Source organism: Anser brachyrhynchus (genome assembly GCF_964034855.1).
Source record: "Anser brachyrhynchus genome assembly, chromosome: 1".
Lineage (NCBI taxonomy): Eukaryota > Metazoa > Chordata > Aves > Anseriformes > Anatidae > Anser > Anser brachyrhynchus.
Genome location: NC_137694.1, coordinates 208,971,728 through 208,992,761, shown reverse-complemented (window position 1 = coordinate 208,992,761; position 21,034 = coordinate 208,971,728). Strand labels below are relative to the sequence as shown.

General features: G+C 52.8%; 1 protein-coding gene across 4 annotated transcripts in view; it reads right to left on the bottom strand.

Annotated features, from left to right (window-relative positions):
* The window catches only part of GAB2 (GRB2 associated binding protein 2), a 97,375-nt gene that overhangs the window by 20,742 nt on the left and 55,599 nt on the right, over nucleotides 1–21,034 (bottom strand). For all 4 annotated transcript variants that reach the window (XR_013944999.1, XM_080576323.1, XM_080576322.1 and 1 more), the window contains exon 2: nucleotides 15,758–16,058. Coding sequence is in view for 3 of the 4 variants with exons in the window: in XM_080576322.1 (XP_080432448.1) it covers nucleotides 15,758–16,058 (301 nt within the window). In the remaining variant the exon portion in view is untranslated. The remainder of the gene's footprint in view (nucleotides 1–15,757; nucleotides 16,059–21,034) is intronic.

Genomic DNA, 21,034 nt, shown 5'->3' with positions numbered 1-21,034 from the left:
TACCCCAAGCACCCTTGCAAATAAAGGTTTCCCCAAACTGCCTTGCAAGTAAAACCCCAAAATGCCTCTCTGGGTGATGCTGTGCCATGCTCTGGAGGCTGTGCTCCATCGGTCGCTATCTGTGAGCCATCATTTCGGCTGGGGACCACGCTTTGGCTGTGCCACCCCACTGTGATGGGAAACCACAAAGCTTCGGACTGTGCTGCTGACTCCTTGCAGGCCACAACTCGTGGCCGACGATTATTTTTAATTTGGGGAGGGAATAGAGAAACCCGCTAGAAATAATCCCTAGGAGAGCGCAGAGGCGTCCTCATGCACTATTCTTTCCCCCAGTATTTGGAGCAGCTCCATTAGGAAAAAAAAGAAAAAACGGGGGACAAAACCCCATGGGGATCCGCCTGCGCCTCCACTCTTGCTGCCAGCTCACTGCTAGAAAAAAAAAATAATTAAAAAAAAACAAAGAAGAAGACAAACAACCCTACCAAAACAAGCCCTCCGCGTGCTTCTCCTGGCAGGGACAGAGCAAACAACACGTCCCGGGGATGAGTCACTGCCAGGACGCCCTGGGATGCTGCGAGGATGAGCGCGGCACCTGGGGAATGTTTATTTCCCCAGCTCTCGGAGCCGGATGGCATTCGAAAAAAGGCATCGTCGGGCTGAGGATATGTGCAGAGCCGACGGCTAAAGGTTTTCTCCAGCAGGTTGGTGGGGAAGGGCGTCTGATTTGCCCTCTCGAGGAGCTGCAGAAGAGGGTTCAGGGACTGTTATAATCACTGCTGCCCAAATTTTGGCAGCAGAGCTCTCCAAAACTAAGGATGGGGCGAAGTGGGGCTGACCGCAGCTGCATCCTTCACTGCAGAGGAGCCCAAAGGAGTAAAATGAAGTCCTCTTGGGCTTCTCGGCTGTTATTTTCCAGCTGATTTCTGCTGCTTATTTCCATTTTCTTTCAAGAAACCGTGCTGCACCGACTGGCTAAGGGAAAGGAGCATCTTCGCTTCGCAGACAGGGATCAGCTGCTAAGGGCATGGTTTCTCTTTCCCAATTTCAGCCATCCAAATGATTTTTGGCCTAGGCTGCTCCCCTTAGGTTTTCTCTACTGCCAACAGCGAAAAACCCCAATTACTTGCGCATCCAACATAGGATGGGAAGAATTACCCCAGAAAGAGGTGACGGGAGAGGCAGCGAGGCAAAGATCAGTGGAAATAAATAGCATCGTTCCTGCCCATTAGTGCCAGAGCCCTGCTTGTACTTGCACAAAAACACTAAAAAATAGGGTGAACGCAAGCGATTTCTTCAGCGTTCGCCTTGGAGGGGCATGGGAACAGGGGGAAAAATCCCAGTGCTGGGGAGAAGAGGAGAGAGAGGAGAGGGAAAGGAGCCAAGTCAGATCATCCTGACCTCAACGCGTTACATATCCCAGCTATCTGAACAGAAATCGATTCTCTGAAGGACAAAGGGGCAGGAGGGAGAGTGACAAAAACAGCCGAGCGATGTTTGTCGCTGTAGCCAAAAAAAAAAAAAAAATAAATACCCCAAAACCCTCGGGAACACCCCTTGGCAGCGCTGACCTGGCTCTGCATGGTATCGACACACCCTGCGGCCACCCTTTACAGAGCGAATCCTTTCGTGTCAATATTTGGAGGGCAAAGCAAAGGGATGCGTGGTGCCTGCAGCCCCGGTGGCTGTGCGACCTTGAGCATCCCACCTGGGACACCCTTGTCAGAGAGCTCTGCTGGGGGACAGCGACCTAAAGCTGGGGACGAAGGACAGGTTTGAAACGTTAAAGCCCTTTTTATGGAAAGCTTAGGTTCCAGGAGAGCAGAGAAAAAACTTTTGCTATGAGGAAAATGCGAACCTGCTTTACTTATGCATGATTTAGTGCCATTTCGATTTGAGGGAGAGCACAGGAGGCCCAAATATTTGCACTTTGTATTACAGGAGAGCTGCCATCCCCGGCTCTTTACAGAAGTAATTTATTTCCAGCTCTCCTTACCTTGGGGGAGAAACATTATAACTCCCCACTTGCTTGGGGAGTCAATAAAACATCAGTGCTGTTACAGGGCTGCTTTACGATCACCCAGCAAAGAAGTGATGGGGAAAGGATGGGATCCCCAAATTTCTCCTCTCCTCTTCCCTTGGGACTTTTGTATGCATGCATAGGACAAAAATGCAGGAGTTTGGCCCCGTTTTTCTCTCCACGGCTGCAATACAGTGTCCCTGAACCAGAGAGCGGGGGCTACAGACATACCCTGTCTGTAGGGTTACAGACAGGGGGCTACAGACATACCCTGTCTACCTGCCAGGATCATCTAAAGAAATCCTAAAGGTGAATCCGTACTTGAGATGTTGAGGGTAAAATGCAGGGAACAAAATCTCTGCAAGCAATGGGAGGACTGCATCTTGCACAACGTGAACTCTGCAACACCGATGCTCCAGCAAAAAAAAAGCAAAGTGCCACAAAAGCCATCCTGGATTTCCGCATCCATCATTAAAAACCTGAGTCCAGCCCATTTTGCAGTCTATTAACAGTGCTCAGTGGAGGCAGAGAAAGAAAAGGTCCCTTCCTGGGAGCTGCTCTCCTTGCCATCGGGTTAAAGATGCCCATGACCCGCCAAGATCTATGCATACAGAAATCATGAGTTCAATCGCAGAAAAGGCTTCAGTATCAGCTAAAACCTCCACGTTTCCCCCTCCCTCTTCTTTTTAAGATGTAATGATTGGCAAAAAGGACTTGAAATTTATTCCCCACACGTCGCCATAATCAAATAAGATGCTAATGCTATTAACATGGGACCTTGCATCGCAAATGACTTAGAATCATATTCCCTTTCCAAGTACCAGAGTTTCATTTAAATCGGTCTCCACAGCAACTGGAAGCAAAATGTGGGATGAAAATCTTCCTGGCTGGGCACGGCGAGTGAGGAATTTCACGGTGGAGCTTGTAGCCATGAAGATGGCTTGGTCCCGCCATGGTTGGTGGGCTCGTGCCAGCCATCTTCTACCCAACCGGTTATCAGCTTCTCGCAGGTAACCAGTGACAGGACCAGAGGGAATGGCCTCAAGTTGCACCAGGGAAGGTTCAGGTTGGAAATGAGGAGACATTTCTTCTCAGCAAGAGCGGTCAGGCATTGGGACGGGTTTCCCAGGGAGGTGGTGGAGTCACCGTCCCTGGGGGTGTTCAAGGCAAGGTTGGACGTGGTGCTTGGGGACATGGTTTGGTGGGTGACATTGGTGGTAGGGGGGTGGTTGGACCAGATGATCCTGGGGGTCTCTTTCAACCTTCATAATTCTGTGATTCTATGATAATGAACCCGCTTGTCCAGGAGGACCTCAAGCGATCCCAATGGAGAAGGAACAAGTAGACACGAGGTTTACGTAGCCATGAAGCTTCCTTGGCTCTCCTTCCCACAGATGGTTTCGAAATGGCCTCAGGGGAGATGCATTTGACAACTGGTTTTGTTCATGATAAATCGATTCTCATCTGTTAAATTCCATCCAGACTATTTGTGAATGGTCTAGGGCAGCGTAGCCCCCGGTCATGGGCCAGACTCCCTTATTTTAGGGCTGTACAAGCACAGACCAGGAAAATGGTGTTTTCTGCTGGCTTCTCTTCCTTCACTTCATCTGCTCTGCTCACAAGCTCCCCTCAATGAGCACCATCTCCCACCAGGATCTAGGATGGGGAGAACCTGCAGCATCCCCTGGCCAGTGCCCACCAGATGATTGCGTGGTTTCATCCCATGGAAAATGCTTCCTAAAGTCATTTGAAGATGAGCTAAGCTTCGTCATGCCATGGCTGGGAAGCTGCTGGATAGAAACCAGCCCTCATTTCCCATCAAAATGTTTTCCCAGCCACTCCACTCGTCTTCCCTGCACTTGTTTCACTCTTTGGTCATCATTACATCAGCGGGCACGGTGCGATCCTCATCCCGGTTGGGGCTTCTCGGCGTTCCCCTAATAAAATGAATGTCAGCAACGCGGCCCGCAAAAACGTCTTTGAGAGCAAAGTCAGCAAGTGGGAGGTGTCTCGCTCGAGAGCGGCTGAAAGTTCACGCAATGAAAAGAAAACAGCCCCGACCAGCCTCTGGGCTCTGTTAGTAATTATCTGGGCTCCGGTGGGTGTTAAAACATCTGTACTGGTTTGGCAGGGAGCGGGGAGCGCGGCTCGTGCCAAAGGCAAGGACTGGCGTGGGCTGAAAGCAGCACAGTGATGCTTTAGTGCGGTCTTCGTGCTGAGAAACACGGGGCTGGCAGCCTCTCCTTGCGAGTGCTTTTGGGTTGGGGTCATCCCTGTCCCCATCCCTGTCCCTGCTGGGACCGTCCCGTGGAGGAGCTGAAGGTCCTTAAAGGAGACTTAAAGTTGGTTGGAGCCCCGAATCCTGCTGGGTTTAACATCCCCCTGGACTTTGCCAGCAGTTCATCTCCACGTCACGCTCTCGTGGTTCTTATTTCTAGGGAGAAATGTTTGCATGTGGACGCCCCCCATCTGGCTCTCTCCCCCCTGGATATTGCAGCACTGAGCAGCTCCCGGCACAGCTGCTGCTGTTTGAACCTTGTGCAGTAAAGCTCGGGCTCCTTTGGGGGTTATTTTTAACGCGGAGCAGCAGCGGGGCTGGGTTTAGTGGGGTAACAGAGCGTAGAGAGGAGCTTGGCCCTCAGCAGCATTTGTCACAATCTCCCTGCGAGGAATATTTTTGGACTTTGGCATTCCTCGTTCCCTGACTCAGGAGCAAAACATCCTCCAGCATCTACGGACTGGAGCAAATTCCCTCTCCCCTGGTGCTCTCTCACAGGATGGGAACAATCCCATGCGCTCTCCCTGTGCAGCATCTCTTCTCTTTCCTCTTCCTCCTCCAGACACAGCTCGCAAAGCACCACGAACCCATCCCCAACACCCAGGAGAGCCAGACTACGTTAGCACCCTTGTGCCTGTGCCCGTCTCCTCGTGCTCACCACAGATGGTAGCAGCACCCAGACCAAAATCCCGAGCCTCCTGCCCGGCGCATCTCCCGCGCTTCCCGCTTGGCTTAGCACCAGCTGAGAAATCTTCTGACATCCTCCAGCTGCAACGTGCCACTCGATCAAACGGGAGCTTGCCAAGGCGTCGTCCGCAGCCAGAAATTACGAGAAACCTTCAGAGGGTATAAGGGAAATTTTAGTGGAGGGGGAGAAGGTCAAGGTGGTTCGATTCCTTCTCGATGGATCGCTTGTTGGGGGGTGGATCATGGCGTTTTGGCTGAAAATCGTTGGGATGCACTTCTGTGATTTTTTTTTTTGAAATTCATTCCAACTTGGAATCAAAATGTATGAATCAAAACCGAGGCTGAGGATGGATGGAAATGAATTCCAAGGAAGAAGAGCACACTGAATTTTTACCACTGCGGAGCTTGCGATGCACTTGCCGCCCGCTCGGCTTGCTCGGAGCTGAGCCTCCGTATGCGACTTCTGCGAGCTCCTTCCTTACAGGAATGGGATTTGTCGTATTTTAATTTCTAATTAAATTCTAATCTCTAATCACCTACGTAAACCATGCCCTAACAAGGCTGCTGAAGAGGCTCTGGGTCAGATCCAGTACCTGGTGCCCCCTTATCCCTGTTGCAGAGTCCTTCACCCGTGAGATGAAATACGGCTTGGCAGCAAATATAGCACGGCACTGGCCACAGGAATGCAGGAATTACCCGGAGCAGATCAGAGAAGCCAGCCTGCTCCAGCTTTCCACTTCCAAAAGCTCCAGAGAAAGCTGGGAACTTCACAGGGATCGCTCCTGCAGCGGCAGGAAAAACTGATTTATGCCTCGCTTCCTCATTTCCAGCACTTCTTACCGCAAATATTTTCACTCCACTGATACAACCATGGGCGTCCTTGAGCCAATGGAAGTTTGGGAAGGAGGAGAAGCCATGGGAATACAGACATTGGGACTGAGACATTAAAATAAAAATAATTGTAACGACTTTAAAAAATACACCAGAGAGCCCTCCAGGAAAAAGTCTTCTCTATCAAGAATTTCGGAGACAAATCCCCTGGCAGATAAGAAGGTGGCCTGTGACCAGGTTTTGACCCTACCACTAACTGTCAAAAGCAACCATCCACTAGCAAAAAGGCTCATCATGGATTTCATGGATTTCGAGTGGGTATTTGAAAGACTCCATCATGACTCATTGGAGAGCAATTCGAGCTGTTAGGGCCAGCCAGCCAAAATAATTAACCATCGTAAAGGCTTTCTGTCAAGGTTGAGCCTGCACGAAGGGTACGCAAGCTTCAGGGAATCGTTTCCCCAGAAAAAAAAAATAGCAAATGCAGTGGGTCACTCGACTCCAGCTTACTCTCAAAAGCAATGGCACACAAGAGCAGGGGCAGTTGGTGTATCTGGCAGTGAGTGACGGGAGGCAATCACAGCAAAATTTGGCAAGCAGCAGCTGCATTGGCCAGGAGAGGACTTGGTCATGCGCAGCGTGATGAAACCTTGTAGGTGAAATGTTGTTTGCCATCCTAATAAACAGATACAAAGGGTGGGACTCCAGCGGGGCTGTGCCCCTTCCCACCTTGGAGGGGATGCTACCAGGGAACTCGTGCTCCGCTTTTACCTGCTGGGATTGCTCCTCTCCGTGCTCTGAGGTCTGATATTTCCCCGCAGGGTCATTTCATGAAAATCACAGAAGCACAGAAGATTTGGGGCGGGGAGGGACCTCTGGGGATGGTCTAGTCCAACCTCCTGCTCCGGGCAGGGGCAGCTCAGGGCTGTGTCCTGCTGGGTTTTGAGTAGCTCCAAGGACATAGACTTCACAGCCCCCAGTGTTTGAGTGCCCTCACACTAGAAAGCGTTTTTTTCTTTATTATTATTATTCTTTTCTTTTTGGGAGCTGTGGCCAAGTGTCCCTTTTAAAACCACTTCTAGCTTGGAGGGGTCAGGTACCATCACCACGCTGCCTCCATCAGCAAAAGGCAGAAGTTTGGTGCTAGTGCGGTCCCTCTATGAGGACTCTGAAAAATGTTCTCAGCCTTCCTGTAGGGAGCCAGGATGTGGCCAGGGCACCCACGGGGCATTTGCACGTGCTCCTGTATTCCCCAGATCAGGTGTAACCCTCCAGTCCCAAATAATAAATTACCTTTGCTGGAGCTCTGACAATGTAGCACACTAAATAATGCAGCAGTATGCTTGAGAAGCAGGCAGCAATTATAACCAAAGCACAGAAGCCATCTAGGGAAGAAGTGTTATCTTTACAGATAAAATCAGTAATAAATGCTACTGCATTCATAAATAAAAATCAGTCTGGAAACAAACGCTGAGTGGTGTCATGGAAAGTTCACAGCAATCGACAGCTTCACGGCTCCTTCCTGCTTCATGAGCATATTCACTCGGAGGCTTTCAAGGCTTTAGAAAGCTTTCTCTTCACTCAGGCTTCGTTTTAATTGGAAATATAAAGCAAGGCAAAGCAGTAAACAAGCAGGCATCGGGGTCCGGGAAATGAGAGTTTAAATCTGTCCTGGCTTTTAGCACGCTTCACAAAGCAGAGCTTAAGGGGTATAAAACGTGGCCCGCGTCGAATGTTGGGGGAAAAAACAACGTGAAATATAGGGGGGGAGTAAAGGGGAGGTATGTTGGCTTGTGGGGAAAAAGAGCCATGATGTGAAAAGCAGCCCTAAATGAGCCGACTCGAAGATCACTGATTTCCTCCCTCGTCCTCCAGCTTGCTCGCGCACACGTTTTGGGGTTCTGCATCCACCGCTTTTCCTGGGTTGAGCTCTATGTGTGGGGCATCTATGCATGTAACTGGGGCTTTGAAGACACGGGGCGCAGCAGGGCAAACCCCAACGCTGCCCAGCCCAGGACCCTTCTGGGAAATATCAGCACAGGCAAATCCGACCGCGAGTTTCCTCCCAGCTGGCTGACGCCCAAAATACCTCCCTCCTTCCCTCCCTCCCTCCTTTGGTTGTGCTCAGGCAGTGCTCCTTCACCGGTCACTTTGCTCCAAGCCCATCAGCTGTTTTTCTTTTCGAAGGCTTTTGCGTGGTTTTGCTTTCTGATCTGATGCTGATACCGTCTGCCGCGCTCATTTTTCCACGGTCACTAAGTCAGCCTAAAAATTCCTCGGCGCCCATGAAACTAATGGGGCTGACCTGATGCGTGCAGGGCTTGCAGCGATAAAAGCCAATTAGAAAATGAAGAATTATTTTAAATGGCTTTCTCATTCGGGGTACCTGGTCCAGGAGGCAGCCCTGAGCAGGGCTGAGAGGCGTGAACACGGCGTGCCAGCCTCTGCTGGGAAGGCTGGGCAATGCGCTCTGCTCTAATAAAACATTAAAAAAAAACCAAAAACTCTTGAACTTGACATTTCTTCCTCCCCTCCCAGCTCAAATCCCAGCCCTAGCTCAGCGAACCCAGTGGGACCTTGGCCAGGAAAGGGCAGGATTTTCCCCAACGGTCCCAACCCTCCAGCTCTATATTTATCTCCAGCAGAGGCTGGACAGCGTTGCACCGGGCGCCTGCTGGGAACCAGTCAAGAAGGACTGAAATATTTGGTTGTCGGTCTTTTTTGGAAGCTGCATGTGCATCTTCTTTTCTGCTGGTTGGTGGTTTTATTACTTGCAGCAGGAGAGGAGGATTCTTTGCCTGTAAACCCAGCTGCGTCCTCTGCCAGCTCCCATCGCTGCTGGGTAGGTTTAGAGGGGGCTCAACCGGCACCGTTCTGCTGGGGGCTCTTCCAAAATGACAGTGCTATGGCTTTTGCAATTATACAGCCAAGACATCTCCTGGATTTTTCCAGCCCTCCAAAATGTCCAGAGCCAAACTAAAATTTAACAAATCCTAAACTCCCAAATTCTAAAGAGAATGTTGATCCAGCTTTGCAAGCCTCAGGCATCCAATGGCATCAAACCCCTGAAGCCAAAGGCTTCCTAATCATGCAGATACCTTAAGACTTTTTCTCTTGCTTTCTGGTTTCCAAAGCCCTCTGTACCCCTGCTTTGGTCTTTTTCTTGGCACCTGAATGGGCTTGAAATCTGCTCTTGGTGTTCGCTCTGGTCCTGCAGTGCTGCTGGTAACACAACGTGATGAAGAGCCGAGTACGGCAAGCAAAGAAAGGTATGGAAGAACAGTAGGGGTTGGTCCTCCTCTGATGCAAATAAAACGATGACGAATGATTCCACCTCATCTCCAACATCTCAAAGGCCCAGAGAGCGGTCCTGAGATGGACGGGATTCATCTCAACGTGGTTTTAGGAGTTTATGAGGTGGACGTTTCCACCTGAGCTCAGCAATCCTAATTCTCTGGAGAGTCAAGGGAAAGAAACAGGCACTTTTAGGGTGCTAAATTATTTTCTTTGCAAACGGATTCGCCCCATTTCAGACATCTTTTCCCACCTTTGCCCCCAAAGTGGGCATATTATAACCAACTGCCAACGGCAGCGGCTCCCTCTCCAAAAGGCCAGGGGAATCGCAGCAAGGGGAGCCCGACGGGTTGGGAGAAATCTGCAACGGTCTCTGCCTGTTTCTTTCTTCCAGGAGCGAATTCCTGGTTGTCAGTGGCTCTCGCCTCTCCAGCAGACTCATTAGCACCTGAACTAGCTCATCTCCAAAGGGAAAGAGGGAAAAAAGGCAGGGGGGAGAGAGTGGGGGGGGGGGGGGGGGGAAGTCAGCAGGCACTTAACTGCTCTCAAGCTGCTCCTTTGTGCCAAGACCACTCCATCTCTGGTATTGTTTACACTGAAATAAAAGCTGAACAGTGTCAGATCCTAAAATAACTTGCTGTTTGTGGCTCAGGAAAACCAGGGTCAGGGAAGTTTGGAGCAAATTTAAAGAGGCAGGATGACTAAGGGCTAGGCTAGGGCTCCTACAAGGAGGCGTCCGCAGGCAGACGAAGCTCCGGAATGAGCCTGGTGCAAAGTTAGTTGGGGTCAGTGGGTCCCCAGCCCCACTCCAGCCGGGCTGGATCAGGCCTCGGGGTGAGATGTGCCATCCCCACGTGTGAATCTGCAGCCACGACTGTTTCCCTTGCTAGGCAAAGTCAGCACGCGTTGGAGAAGGACGGAAGCACAGCGGGATTGACCAAATGCCCCCTAGATGTCTAGATGTGAAATACGGTGATTTAAAAGGAGCTCCATGATGCTGAGCGTAGAAAATATTGACGGGAACACCGAGGGAAAGGCTGCATCTACTTATAGGGACTGTAGGGTGAGAGGAAGAGGCTCAAGGACCCCAAATTGCCATCCCGATGCAGGCCACCTCCAAGTCCCAAACGGGGCAGGGCAATTAGGTCTTTGGGTAGGTTAACGACGTACACGGAAGGAACCAGAGCAGATCTGCCCCATGCCCACCACAACTCAAGCTCAACTCAACCACGACCTCGCTCGTCGCTTGCCAAAGCGCCCCATAGACTGCAAAGTCAAAGCCAAGGCCAAGAAACGAGTCAAAAGAAGCTGAAACGTCGAGTCCTGGCCCGTTTTGAGGGTGCAGGGCTCAGTCTGGCTGCCTGCTTGGCTGCCCTTAGGTGGCAGCGCTGCCTGCAGATCCCAAAACACAGCACTTGGGGTTTGGGGTGCCTTCAGAGACCCAAGGACAGCCCCACGCCTCCCTCCTTGCCCCCATTTCTCGGCCTCCAGCGAGCTCCCCGGCCCGCTGCGGGGCTTGCAGCTCATCCAGGGTGCGAGCAGGGAAGGAAGCAGGCGTGTGCCGGGCACAATAGCGAGGAAGTACCTGGTCATTAGGGTTTCCCCTCTGGTTTCGTTCCTCCTGGCCACGGCAGAGGTGGAGGCAGCGGGAATCGGGGGGCTGCCCCGGGGCTCTCCCCTGGTTTGGGCTTCCCGGTGCCTTGCTGAGCTTTGGGGCAGCTCCCAGCCTCCAAATAAACCTTCGGGGGTTGTGTAGTGCTGTGCTTTCCTCCCTGAGCTCAGCAAAGCCGGAACCAGCGGGGTGAGAGGCGTCGCTGGCCTGATATGGGACCGAGATGTTTTTTGGGGGGAAGAGGGAAGGGAGCAGGAGCAGCCACATGCTGCGGGTCGGGAGCAAGCTGGGTGGAAGGAGGAAGGCGAGTCCCCCTCTTCCCAGCTGGGAAACCATCAGCCCTGCAGACTTAGCAGGCAGAGACACTCAGCTCGCCATTAAACATTAATGCCCGGCCCTGGCTGGCACTCGGCAAGCCGGTAAAAGCCTGGGGAGCGCTGGGGATTGATCCCAGCCGGGATGCACAGCACCAGCCCCGAGCTTTGAGGCTGGAGCAAGGAGGGAGCCGGCCCCTGCGAGCACCTCGCAGCAACGAGGGACACAGATAAAAGAAACAAAGTTCCCGGATGATAAAAAAAAAAAAATAAAGAGAAGAAAAAGCACTCGACGACCCTCCTTTTTGGCTGGGGACGAGCGTGCCCGGGCTGGGAGGGAGAGGCCACCGCTGCCAAACGCAGCCCACGGGGCAGGAGCCGAGCGCCGGCCCTTTCCCACGCCCCGCTCAGCCTCACCGAGCGCCTTCAGCTCGCAGCAGGGGCGGTCACTCATCCACTGAGCCATTGCTGCTCTTTCTGCTCTGATTTTTTCACCGCGGCCAGGCTGCTGCCCGTCAGGGAGAAGCTGTAGGACGAGCGCTGGGAAGCCTTGGCCATGGGGGTGAGACGTCACGGCTGAGCCGAGACGTGCAAACTGGGCTGAAACACTGCAGATATTCCCCTCCCTCCCTCCAGTGCAGGGTAAAACCCCTAGCACGAGGGCAGTAACACAGCGCGTGATAAAATATTGAAATCCCCCGGGGGTTTGATCAGTGCCCATGAATCAAAGCCCTGGGAGAGCCTGTGCCCCATGGAGGAGGCAGAAGAAAAGGAGCAGGGAGGCGAATGGGGGAAGAATTAGGAAAGTACCTACTTCTTAATCCATCCAAAATAAGTGACCCGTGCACGGGACCCCTGCGAGGACACGCTCACCGCACGCTGCTCCAGGAGAAATTAAATTATAAGCTGCCATAGCTGCAGCAATGAGTCCTAGCAGAAATAGGAAACATCGGGGTTTTCTCCTGGAGGAGCAGCTCCGGGAAGGGTTAATGGCAGATGAGATATGTTTAGCGGCCTTTATTTATTTATTTCCCCCCCCCACTTCTTTCTTCCCCCCCACCAAACAAAAGCGCATGAGAAAATACAGCGCGCAGCTGAGACCTGGCCGCCTGCCCACTAGGGCAGGGAAAATGCAGATGGCTGGAAACACAGCGCGGTGCCCACGAGCTTGGGAGCCTGCCACAGCCCACAGCGGAGGGGCCCTGGGAACCCGGCGGCCGCGGGATAAGAAGAAAAATTCACCCCAAACGAGGGCGCCGGTGGCGATGCTGGGATGGGGCCGGCACCCGACGGAGGGCGAAGCTGACGCAAGCCAGCGAGGGGACAAAACCAGCCCGAATCCCACCCTAAAAGCAAGGAAAATCTTGGTGGATTTGTTTTTTTTTTTTGCCACATCCCTGGCCGCCAGCTGGAGAAAGCGTCGGGGTTGCCCTCCTTGTGAGGCTGGTGTGGTCCGAAGGCGGGCATTAGCTACCGAAGCAGCGAGGTGCTAGCAGAAACAAAGAGCTGCACAGGGCTAGGTAAACACCTGGGAGTGAATTTCATTTCCCTTCTCCCGGTAAAAGCAATCTCGCTGCTCTGCAGCTCCTTCCAGGAGGCTTTGGTGATGCTGGGGCGGGACCGCGACTCCCGTTCCACCTAAGTCCCCGAGGCTGCAGCCAGCTCCCTTTTGATGAGCCAGATGTGTAGCGCAGCTGGCGACCGGCGGCAGCAGCACGATGTTGAATTGTGCTCGACTCCATCCGTGTCTTAATCCTCAGAGCCTTCCAGTCTAGACAGGACACGACCGACTAATGTAAAAACCAAGCGAGAGAAAATCGACCGCCTCCCGTCGCGCTGCCAGCAGAAGGAAGCATCAAAGAGCACTTTGCCCATTTTTTTTTGGGGGGGGGGGTTCTTGCAAAGGTGTTTGGCTTCTTTTTTTTTCCTGCAGAGGGGAACTTGCAGCCCCGCAGGGCAGTGTGCGTCCCACTTCGGGATCACAGCCGCTTTTGGGGCTGCTTAAAAGCAAGTGAGGTCCCTCCTGATGCGGGGTGTCCCTCCCAGCAGGTAATCCAGCTGTGTTCACAGCTTCAGCAAACGTTTGCAGGTGATGGAGCTTCACATCTCCTGGCCAGGATGTGAAGAACCCGGCTTCGGGGCTAGATCCAGGCAGGCTTTGGGGTTAGGGTGCTGCAGCCACGGGTGCCGTGTCCCCGGGAACGGGAACAACCTGCAAGATGCCCACGGGAGCTTCCCCGGTGGTTTCTGGTCTCATTACGCCTGTCTGCTGGGATGGTGGTGGAGGTAATTTATGGGTATAATTACCACGGAGCTATCCCTGCCTCTGATGGTTAGCTTCTCCTTCCATTTTTGGGGCATCCAGTTCCTGACTCTTACCACCAGGCTGCAGTGAGCCTGCAAGCTCAGCCTTGAGCCCTGGGTGTTACCCAGCCCGGCACAAACGCGATTTCATTTCAGAAATCCAGAGGGATTTCCCAAATTAGCCACCCAGAGGGTGGCCAGGTGAGCTGCCAGGAACCTCGTGGGGTTCAACGAGGAGAAGTGCGGGGTCCTGCCCCCGGGGAGGGACAGCCCTGGGCACCGGGACGTGCAGGCAGCCTTTGAGCCCGTGACACGGACGCTGTATTCAGCATCAGTTAGCAGCAACGGCAAAGGAAAGGCTCCTTCCAGAGGTCACCGCTTCGGCGAGCACCAAAGCGAAGCCCCAGCCGTGAATAATTCATGCTCCCTCTTTCTGCAGCATCTGGACACATCTGCTGCATCCTCCGCCACAGGCTCGCTCGCAGCTGACTCAGAAAATTGCGCTTTGGCAGCCGGGTACTGTTTCAAGTGGGTACTTTCCCTCCAGCGTTAAGCGAGCTGTGATTTTGTTACAAACAGGGATTTTTGTTCCTCTTTTGCTGATGTCACTCCACGGTCCCGCGGGGAACAGCGTTTGGATCCCTGCAGTCTAACAAATCCTCGGTTCCCTTCGGGACAGATGGACTTGCAGGCAGGAGATTGTTTTCCCTTTTGATGCCCAGGTTTCTATTTCACCACAGCCCGGTATCGATCCCGCTGTCCCCGCGCTGGCAGCTCATTTTCCTAAACGGGAAGGAAAAAAAAAAAAAGTTCCCCCCCCCCCAAGCTGAACGCAGGCCGAACGGAAAATGCAGAGCTCTTAAAAAGGTGCCTGCGATCTCACCAAACCCCCGACGACCGCGTCGCAACGGGATGTCGTTTATTCAGCCCGACCTTTCCCTGCGAGATTGTGCTCGTGGTGTTATCGAGGATCCTTTCTGCCGCTCGCGCGCCCATTGCCAAGGTGACGTCCCGTTTAATGCGTCAGTGGGGGAAGATCGCCCGCGCGCCGCCGCGATGCTTTGTTTGCCGTCCTGCCCGACGGGATCTTGGCAGGGTTTCAGCAGATCGCAGCTGCTCCGTGCTGGACCGAAGCAGACGCAGGCGGGACGTCGTTACGGGGAGCGTTATGCAGGCGGAGCACGAGGCTGGGGTCCCCTTTTTGCAAGGCCGATGTCTGAAGATCTTTTTTTCGGGGTGAGACGGGAGAAAAGTAACGCCCGGAGAGGGTTTATCCTGCGTGCTGCGAGGACGCACGCGGTTTTTGGGAGGAAAGGGCTCTCGGCATGGCACTGGCACCTCCTGGCAGCCACCTCCTTTGGCAGCAGACACTGGGCTGGTTTCGCAGCCCCGGCTGAGCTCCTCCAACCCGGGGCTTGAGGCTTGGGGAAAGCCCAGATGAGATAAAGCCACGGACGAGATAAAGCCATGGACGAGATAAAGCCACGGACGAGATAAAGCCACGGACGAGATAAAGCCGTGGACGAGATAAGGCCACAGACGAGATAAAGCCATGGATGAGATAAAGCAAAGATGCCCACAGCTGATACCAGGCATAGCGGGACTGCGGGGCTGCACCCCAGGTGCTCAGCCCCATCCCGTGCTGTTCAGGATGGATGTGAGCCCTCACGGTGCCTCTGAGCAAGCTGGGCAGCCCTTGAGGAGCAGGAGATGGCAGCTGGTGGCACCGTTTTGAGGAACAGCCCTGGTGGGGTGGGCGTGCAGGTCCCCAGGCCATGCTGGGGACGTGGAGGTGGCTCAGCGGCACTTGAGGCAGCAGCTTGCCAAAGCAAAGCTGGGTTTGGGTGGTGGAACAGCTCCTGCTGCTGCACAAAACCACCCAACATTTACCTCCTCCCGCCCAAGGCTTCCCCAGTGTGTCCCAGGAGAAGGGGAATCAGGTGAGGAGGATGCGGGTGTCCTTCACACAACACAGTGTTGGTGCTGGGGACAACCGCACCAGGAGGAGGGACACGGTCCCATTAAAGCTTCTCACCACACCCCGCCCCACCAAGGGGCTGAAACTTCTGAACGAGGGGGATTTTCACCGCTGAATCCCATGACTCTCAAGGGGACTTTGGTGATGGATGAGGACAGAGGCTGCAGCTAAAAGACACCCCAAACCCCACCAACTTCTCATAAGAGGCTCAGAAGTCTACAGTCACGGGGAAAAAAATAAATTGGGTGGCATGGAGGGGCAAAGCCTGCTCTGCTTTGGATGCCAAAGGTAGGAAACCCTTGTGGAGGTTCCCTGTGTATTCACCCAGAGATGAGCCAGACCCCAGCCTTGCATGGGGCTGCACCCTTCTCCCACGAGTCCGACTGAAAGAGGTCCTGTAGGGAGGACGGGACAGGACATATTTTGGCTGTGGACACGGTACCTGTGTTCTCCTCGGACTGGTTGAAGCCACAGATCTGGCAGATGCTGCGAACCCACTTGTTCATGTCGTCTTCAGTCTCGGCCACCAGATAGAAGGTCCTGTCGCTGGTCTTGATGTCAAAGATGTAGCTGTCCTGCAGCTCCTTCTTGTTGAAGGTCAGCCCCGCGTCCACTTGCTCGCAGAAATTGAGGTTGATCACGCGTAAAGGTTTCTTGGAGTGGTCATTTTTGTAGTACTCCAGGACGTCGGGGTCGCCGCTCATCCGACCGCTGCGCAGGACAAACCAGCGTTTCTTCCATGCCTGAAACCAAGCAGAGAGGGAGCATCAACCCCACTGCTCAGGTCACAAGAGTCACAAAACCACTGCCATGCGTGGGGTGACACAGGTGGACGTCCCCTTTCCACCCCAGGATGCTCTGGGACTGGGCTTCCATACCAGCAGCGCACAGACCCAGGACTTTGAGACCCAAATCCCGCAGGTTGTTTGGTTAGGTATGAAAATCCTAACGGCTCAATGACTCCGAGAAGTGCTAGTCCTGAGGCTTAGAGCAACCCTGCTCCCACCCTACAGCTCAGCCACACTCTCAGGACCCGAATAGCCTTCGTTCCTCAATGACAAACTGCCAAAATGCCTTTCAGCAGCTTAGAGGAGCCCAGGAGCTTTGGACGCAGCGCCCTGGGTACCCCGTCCATCAGAAAAACCCTAAGAGGGGAGCATCTGCAGATACCGAGCACGCTGATCCCATCTCTGTTTAAATACCAGGATAGAAAGGCTAATAAAACCAATGGGAAACCGGTTCAGCTTTTTAAATATCAGGAATAATGCCAGGGGAGAATGCAGGCTTCATTTGTTTTTCAGCATCTTCGGCTCCCGAGTACATAGGAAGCTTCTTAGTGAAGAAAAGGCTATTATCGATTTCTAGGTAGGGCAGCCCTTGGAAAAGAAATGCCAGTCATCAGCCCCGGTGCTGGGGGTTGAACATGGACATTCGAGGCCCGTCAGAGCATTTTGGACTAAATATGTGACCGGGCAAGTTGAACACATGGTCATCTTGCACTTGATCCCTTGCACTGCCCCAGACTTTTCAAAAACAGTTGGGATCCACAAAGATAAAGTCCTAAATGCTACAAATTCCGTGTTATATGGAGGATCATGCAGGTGTAACTCCACAGGAGGGTTTTTTGGGGTGGGATCTGCATGAGCATCCCAGTACCTGCGGGATGAACCCCCCCTTGAGCTGCTGAGCCCATCCATCCCACCACTCCCCATTGCAGGGCTACGCTGCCTTGCGGAAGGCTGAGCTCCCATGGTGTAAGGACGTGATGATCCAACTAAGCATAGTGCCTAAAAAATTCTCTTTGAGATTGAGGGCTTCCTTGGAAGGTGATGGAGAGAGGCAGCACTGGTCCATGCAAGTTCTGATTGAATAGAACGACAGCTTTGCTACTAACTTGGTCTATTCTCCCATGTGCCCGGTGATAGGACAAGGGGGAATGGGCTAAAGTTGCGCCAGGGGAGGTTTAGGTTGGATATTAGGAAGAACTTCTTTACCGAAAGGGTTGTTAGGCATTGGAATGGGCTGCCCAGGGAAGTGGTTGAGTCACCATCCCTGGAGGTCTTTAAAAGACATTTAGATGTAGCCCTTAGTGATATGGTTTAGTGGAGGACTTGGTAGTGTGAGGTCAGAGGTTGGACTCGGTGATCTTGGAGGTCTCTTCCAACCTAGACGATTCTGTGATTCTGTAAAAACTGCTGGGCACCAACAAAAGCTCACCAAAAACATTTAGCTCAACGGGGTCATGGGAAACAGGTGCCTGACCAACACGGGCTGGATACGGCCCCTGTGGATGAGCAGAGCAATGCAGGGTATTGCCCGTGACCCCGAATTACCCGACGCAGACCTCGTTTTGCACCAAAGGACACCACGGGAGCAGATGTCACCCCCACCATCCTGCCCCAGCGATGGATGTTTGTCATTTTATTGTTTTCGTAAATCACCAGTTTTTGGGTTCATACGATGATGAGAGGTTAGGGCATGAGAAGCACATGACATCCCTAAGAAGGAAGAACCGACAGCCACAAACATCTTTGACAACCTGAGAGAGGCAGCAAGGAGCCTCGGGGAGGTGCTGGGACCTCCACGATGCTCCCCACGAGGTGACAACAGCCCCACGAGGCTTCACCCGTAGGTGATGGGGCACGAGCTAGATCTTGGACACCCCACTCCATCAGGATCCTACAGCTCTGGAGAAGTCGGTGGTTTAAATAAAGGAAAGAACCCCTTGTGATTATTTGCATCGTGCTTCCCAAAGGCTTAAAAATAGCTTTCGTTTGTGTCTTTGAGATGTGTAACCTAATTAGTTTTGCACCGATTCCTAATCTGGCTGCCGGTGCTGGGAAAAAAGCTTCAGTGCAGGCTTCCAAGTGCAGTGGAGCAGCAAATTGCTTAGCAAGAGGACTTGCGGGGCTGGCAGGTTTTGGTTTCGTCTGGGAGATGCTCACCCACTTCTTTTCAGACAGCTGCTCCTAGATGAAGAAATACACACACGAGGGAGCTGTGTCTGGCCGGTTCAGGGGAAAAAGGGTTTCCCCAGGCAGCAGCAATAATTTGCTAGTCCATCTCCTCAAAATGGATTAGCCAAATCTTTGGGAAACAAACTCATGAACATTTTTTTCTAGCTCTAAAATGCCCCGTTAGCTTCTTCCTAATAACACCAAGCCATTTCTTTGCAGCTGAGAAGTTGCAGTAGAAAAGACACAAAACACAGCAACTAGGATCCAGAATTTACAGCTTTTAGGGAAAAAATAGGAGGAAATGCTGCAAGCAAGGCCAGTGATGCCACCACAGTTCCCCTTTTTTGTCTCTGTTACAAGACCCACGACTTCTCTAGTTCTCTGTGGTCTGTCTGGTAGCAGTGGAAAGCCCCGCACAGACAATATTTGGAAGAGAAAATGGAAGAGAAAATGGTATAAAGGCTAAGAGGAAAGGAAAGGAAAGGAAAGGAAAGGAAAGGAAAGGAAAGGAAAGGAAAGGAAAGGAAAGGAAAGGAAAGGAAAGGAAAGGAAAGGAAAGGAAAGGAAAGGAAAGGAAAGGAAAGGAAAGGAAAGGAAAGGAAAGGAAAGGAAAGGAAAGGAAAGGAAAGGAAAGGAAAGGAAAGGAAAGGAAAGGAAAGGAAAGGAAAGGAAAGGAAAGGAAAGGAAAGGAAAGGAAAGGAAAGGAAAGGAAAGGAAAGGAAAGGAAAGGAAAGGAAAGGAAAGGAAAGGAAAGGAAAGGAAAGGAAAGGAAAGGAAAGGAAAGGAAAGGAAAGGAAAGGAAAGGAAAGGAAAGGAAAGGAAAGGAAAGGAAAGGAAAGGAAAAAGGAAATCTTTCCCTAGAAATATCTGTGCCCTGCTCTTCCTCCCCCCACCACCACCTTTGTCCCCGGCAGCGCAGCACACCGCCGGTGTGCAATAAGCCTGCCAAAATCTGATCTGACACAAATCACAGCACCTAATCCGAGCTGGCATGTGGGATAAGCGACCGAGCTGTGATGTTGGGCAAAATTTTCACACCGAGATAAAAGCAGGGACTGAGCGATTTGAGCAGCAAACCCAGCAGAGGGGCAAGCAGGTCCTGGTGCCCCAGATTTGCCACAGACCAGAAGAACCACGGGCACGGAACAGCTCCAGCTATTGCCCCACGGCCCCCAGCTGCTGGTGGGGATGCTACTGTGTGCATGGGAAGCCCAAGCTGTCCCCGCCTTGTCTGCCTCCAATTTTAGCATCCTGGCAGGATCATCCCTGGGAAAGGGGGATAGGGATGGGGGTTTCATGGGGACACGCACAGTGCCACTCTCAGATGGCTTTTGAGTCATTTTGGGTGGCTTGGTGTGCTTGGTGGTGCTCTCGGCTTTGTCACCTGCAACAACAGCACTGGTTGCAATTGGGGCTGAGCCTTTCCCGGCCACCCTGTCCCATCCACCCTGCAGAGGGGACACTGTCGCCTACTGCAGCCGTGCTACTTGCAGCATGGAGCGAAGCTCAGAAGAGGAGAATTGTAGAATAATAACCTGCTGGTGACCTGTATGGTAATGTCGCCTTCGTCCGTGTCCCTGCAGGCTTGTTATCTCATCTGACGGACAGGAGGATGCTGGTTTTATTATTCATGCAAGAAAGCCTCTCCCCTCCCTGCGTTAGTGCTAACTCAAAGGAGATAAATACATCTTGGAAAAAGACAGGCTTGCAAGAAGGAGCAAGGAGTGAGGAAAACTCACTCAGTAATTGTGCTGCTTGTGAATTGCCCCTGCCAGGTACCTCGGAGCCCCACCGCGGCCGTCTGACCCTGATGTCCTCAGGCCTGAGAGCAAATGAGCCTGAGCCCCCCTCCAAATCCACCCCCCCAAAATCTTCAAGCACCTTCTCCTCACCCGGTGCCTACTCACGGCACCTTTCCGTGCACCAATGCAACTCCGCGAGCAGGTCCCAGCCCTGGGACCACCAAAAAAAGGATGGAGGAGATTCGGCTGAGCACCGCCGCGTCCCAGAGCCCGCTACCAGCCGCACGCCTGCGAGACGGGCTGCCCCGCCGTGCTGATCCCGGCTAATCACACGTCTGCGGCGGCCGAGTTCACGGCGAGTTCGTTAGCGGCATCACTTTGGGGGAGGCTTTGATTGACAGCGTTAATAACGCCGAGCTGCAGCAGCGAGAGCCTGCAGGGCACAGGGAGCCTTGCCGGGGTGCACGGCGACTCCTCCTCGGCTCACCGGGGAGCCAGGGAATTAATAGAAATAAAAAAAAAACTCGTCCTTGTGTGTGTCTGTGACTGTCAAGCCTTCTCTCCTGGGGGTTTCTCCCATCGTCGGAGGCGTAATTAGTCTTTGGAGCACGCACCGAATCGCTACGTGCAAAACCCACCCTGGGGTGGCATGGCCAGCACAGGGCTTCCTGCACCGAGTGACTCTTACAGCTGGCTGGGATTGCATTTTAAGGAGGTTTTTAGGACTAAAACCTATTCGGAAGATCATTAAAAAATACAAAAGCTTCAAACCCAGCTCCTGCCATCAGAAATTTTTGTTACGGGGGAAGAAATGGCTTGAGATGACTTCTACCCACTCAGATGGGAGCTGCAGAGCCATTGTATCCACGTTCTCTCCCCACGGCCGTGCTCGGCTCTGCGAAGGGCAACAAAGCAGTGACACAATGTGGAAAGCACTTCCCTCGGTATTTACTTTAGGGGAGTTCTCTGGTTGGAAAGATTTCAAGAGTTCAACGCTGCGCTGTCGATCTTAGGAAAATA